At 54.4% G+C, this 4,086-nt stretch overlaps 1 protein-coding gene across 1 annotated transcript in view; it reads right to left on the bottom strand.

Moving 5' to 3' along the window:
* Positions 1-892: 892 nt before the first annotated feature.
* S100A1 (S100 calcium binding protein A1) overlaps positions 893-4,086 on the bottom strand; it is a 4,056-nt gene continuing 862 nt past the window's right edge. Inside the window, exons 2-3 of the mRNA XM_077764094.1 lie at positions 2,300-2,452; positions 893-1,196 (exon numbers count right to left, since the gene is read on the bottom strand). Of these exons, the coding sequence (XP_077620220.1) occupies positions 1,053-1,196; positions 2,300-2,440 (285 nt within the window). The 5' untranslated portion in view covers positions 2,441-2,452 and the 3' untranslated portion in view covers positions 893-1,052. The remainder of the gene's footprint in view (positions 1,197-2,299; positions 2,453-4,086) is intronic.

The following is a 4,086-nucleotide window of genomic DNA, read 5'->3' as shown; positions in this document are numbered from 1 at the left end:
CGGCGGTCGTGCTTCCCCGCGGCGCTCCGGCCCTGGCCGAGGCGGACCCTGTAAAACCGTTCAGTGGGATTTGCACCGTCTCCCGCCCTGTTGGGGGCCTGCCGCGAGCCGCAGAGCGGGGGGCCACCAGTGCCTGGAGCACCTGTTTCTTTCTGACGGTCGTTGGTCCTCACGGGGGTGTCCGCGTCGGGCTCCGCTCCCGCGCCCTCCCCACCTGCCAGTCATCTGCATTTTGATGCAGACCTGCCTGCACGGAAATTTTCTTATGCTCAGACACATAATAAAAAATACCCAGATGTTTGGGGCACCTGGGTGGCTCAGTGGTTTCCCACTCTTGATACCAGCTCAGGTCATGATCCCGTGGCCGTGTGGTCCCGCCGGCGGCCGGCTCCCGGCTCGGGGTTCTCTCGCTCTCCGCCCCTCTCCCCCGATGGCCGCGCGCCCTCAGGTGTTTGAAGAATGAGTGAATGAACACGCCTTCAACCCTTTTCCACGTACGCGCCTCAGGATGCTTTCGTTTTCATTCCTAGCATTTCCTGCGTGTGTTTAGTGGTCTGGCATCTTGATCTACGCGAGGGTTAGGTCGTGTTTGTTTGGTTCACTACTACGTCCCCGGTTCCTACACAGCGTCTAGTTCGTGGTAGGTCCACGGTAGATATTCTTTGCAGATTGAAGGGAAATTCTTCCGGCTGAGAAGCCAGAAAGCCTCCTATGTCTGCAGCTGGAACCCTGAATGCCTGCCTTCCTAGGCCTCGAGCATTCCTCAGCTAGGAAGATGTGCTGTTTCTTGATCTCTCTCCGAATAAGATCCCTTCCCAAATAAGGTGAATTGCGAGTGAGGGACCTTGACTTTCTTACTCACTTCCAGACCGCAAAGGAGACACACAGCAGCTGGCGAGAGAAGAGCCTTTAATGAAAGAGGAGGTGCAGGCCTGGCCCGCTCCTGTCGCGCCCTTGGTGGAGGATGGTCGAGGGCAGGAGAAGAGGGAGGGCGCACTGGGGTCAGGGGGAGCAGGGGGAAGGGAAGGGCGCTGCCCACTGGGGCTGTCTGCTCAGCTGTTCTCCCAGAAGAAGTTGTTACAGGCCACTGTGAGGGCAGCCACCAGCACCACGTACTCCTGGAAGTCCACCTCCCCATCTCCATTCTCGTCGAGCTCTTTCATCACCTTGTCCACAGCGTCTGCATCCTTCTGGGCCTGTGGAGGGCGAGACGGAGAGTAGATACATAGGGAAGTGAATGGTACTGAATCAGGGGCAAGAGGGGAGGTTGATTGGGAAGAAGGAGGCAGAGATGAACAAGAGGAAGAAAAACATCTCGTTATAGGATTCCTCTGACTCACTCTTCAAAACTAACACTTGTGGCCTCCTGTTGCCTACAGAATAAGCCCCTTAATGAGGCAGAGTAATAACAACATCAGTTACCATAGGTGGGGTGCCTAGGATGCAACGAGCTTTACAAGCATTGTCTAATTTAATTCTAACACAAATAGTATGAGGCAGGTTTCATTATTCTCATACTAGAGAGAAGACACAAATTAACAGTTGGTGGTTAAAGAATGTTCCCAAGTCACACAGCCAGCAGCTGCCAGAGTCAGAATTGGAACCCAGGCCTGATAAAACCTCAAAGCTGGCACACTTTCTACTGGCTTCTTTAGTATATAAGCCCCTGTTAGCACCTGCCGCCTACTTTTCTGCATCCTTCACTCTGGTCAGAACTACTGAGTGTGCTCCATATTCTTCTTTCTTCCATGCTTTTGTCATGCAGATACCTCCTAAAATGTCTACATTTGCCCTAATAGTATTCCAACAGAAACCCGTGGCTCAAGGACCACCTCTTTGGAGGAGCCCACGTCAGTCAGGTTACTATTTCCCATAATCCTTTGTGGCAATTCTGTTAAAGCTCCAAGTACTTCCTGAGTGGTTGTCCCAAGACTTCATGGGGAGGGGATTTCATTGCCTCATGTCAGCGGACTGGGGCCTCTTTTGGTCCCCCATCTATGCTCACTCCTGAGCATTTCACTTCCCGGTGTTCATGGTTTACTGTCACGTGTCAGTCTTTCCCGTCTAGACTGTGAGTCTCTTATTGATGCATCTGCACAGGTCTTAGCACTTCACAGGTGATTAATAAATTAGTGTTTGGGTTTTTTTTTTTGTCTTGAGCCCGGAGGGGTAGGGAAGCATGGAAAAACTCAGGAAAGAAGTCTGGGAGAGGAAGGAGACGACTGGGCTGCATTGGGAAGATGGAAGGGAGGTGTCCCTCCGCCCCTCACCCGCTCCACCTGTACCCCACTCTGCTCACGTCCAGGAAGCCAGAGAGCTCAGTCTGCAGCAGTTCTTTTAGCTCCTTCTTGCTCAACTTGTACTTGTCTCCCTCCTTGCCCGAGTGGGCATGGAACACATTGATGAGAGTCTCCATCGCGGTCTCCAACTCCGAGCCCATTGTGCAGCTCACCTACCCACACCCGCCATGGAAGGAAGTTAGGGATCATGCTTCAGGCTATCTGGGGTCAGGGTGAGGGGAGCCCTCAGCCTGGCCCTGGTCCCACAGCTGAAATAGCCATGAGATCAGAGCCACACCACAGTTTATCTCTCACCGAGATTTTGTTTTATTTTATTTTATTTTTTTTACAAATAGTTTATTGTCAAATTAGTTTCCACATAACACTCAGTGCTCATCCCCAAAGTGCCCTCCTCCATGCCCATCCCCCCTCCCCCCCACATCCATCAGTCCTCAGTTTTTGTCAGCATTCAAGAGTCTCTCATGGTTTGCCTCTCTCCCTTTCCCCCACCATTTCCGCCCTTCTTCTCCCCCTTGTTCCTCCGTCAAGTTCCTCCTAATCCTCCTATACGTGCAAACATATGATATTTGTCCTTCTCTGCCTGACTTATTTCGCTCAGCATAACACCCTCAAGGTCCATCCATGTTGCTACACATGGCCAGATTTCATTGTTTCTCATTGCCATGTCTCACCGAGATTTTATGATGTGGGAACCTAACAGGCCTAAATCCAGACTTGCTCTCTGTGTCCCTCAGTCCGTATCCCGGCCAGAGGTAGTCAGTGTTTGGGGCGTGAAGGCAGAGCAGCCGTGGCTAGCTCTAGAGGCCCGCAGTGGACTCTGTAGTGGCTCCTGGCTGCCTGGGCAGACACTGAGGAGGGTGGCGCGGGCAGGCGGGGACGGTCACAGGGCCCTGCCAAGCTGCCTCTGGCTCTATTTTTACCCTGCTGTGTGCCTGCTTAGCACAGCCAAGCTCTGCTGTTGAGGGTGGTGGGCTGTGCCCCCCTCCACAGCCTTGACTCTCTGCCCATGCCTAGCAAGGAGTCAGTCTGGAGCTCTCAGTCAGTCTGAAGGAGAGAGTGTAGCCAGAGGGGCTGGCCCAAGGCTTCACGGGGAAGGGGATCTAACTGCCTCTGAGTTTCCTGTCAGCAGACGGGGGGCCTCTTTCGGGCCTTCGACTCCGCTCTCTCCTGAACATGTCACTTTAGCTTCCCTGCGGTGCATCTCCGTGATCTCTAGTTTGGTTTCTCTTCCTTCTCTGCAGACTCAGGCCTCCCGTTGGGTGATGGTAGGAAGGGAGGAAGGAGTGTGGAAGCCTTTCCCCAGAGCCGGGGTCCCCGGCAGGGAGATAGGACGCCTCTGCGGCCTTGTCCCAGCCATGGCCTACTCCTTCCTACCCCGCGCCCAGCCTGGATGCGGTGAGGACAGTGGCAGCTGGCTGAGTGGGGCTGCTGGATGCTGGGGGAGGTAGAAGGCTGAGCGCGTCGTCTGGATTCAAGGGGCTCGAGACAGGAAGAGAAAAATGGAGGGGTTTGTGCAGGAGAGGGGCCAACCCGGGAGGCCTCTTTCTTTTGGCCTTAGGATGGTCAGCCCCTCCACGGCCTCAGGGGGCAGCTCAGGTGTCCCAGCTCAGGTGTCCTTTCCCTTCCTCAGTCCTAAGGGGCTGAACAATGGGCCCTGATCGAATGACATTCCAACTTTACAATGGGGACCTTGTGAGTGTCACCTGAACTCGGCATGAGAAGCAGTTGTCACAGAGACACAGGGGAGAGATGGAACCCAAGCCGGGCTGGCGGAGGGGACAGGGCG

This window comes from Crocuta crocuta, unplaced genomic scaffold (assembly GCF_008692635.1).
Source record: "Crocuta crocuta isolate KB4526 unplaced genomic scaffold, BGI_CrCroc_1.0 scaffold528, whole genome shotgun sequence".
Lineage (NCBI taxonomy): Eukaryota > Metazoa > Chordata > Mammalia > Carnivora > Hyaenidae > Crocuta > Crocuta crocuta.
The sequence above is the reverse complement of the archived record's forward strand: the minus strand, read 5'-3'. Positions and strand labels throughout refer to the sequence as shown.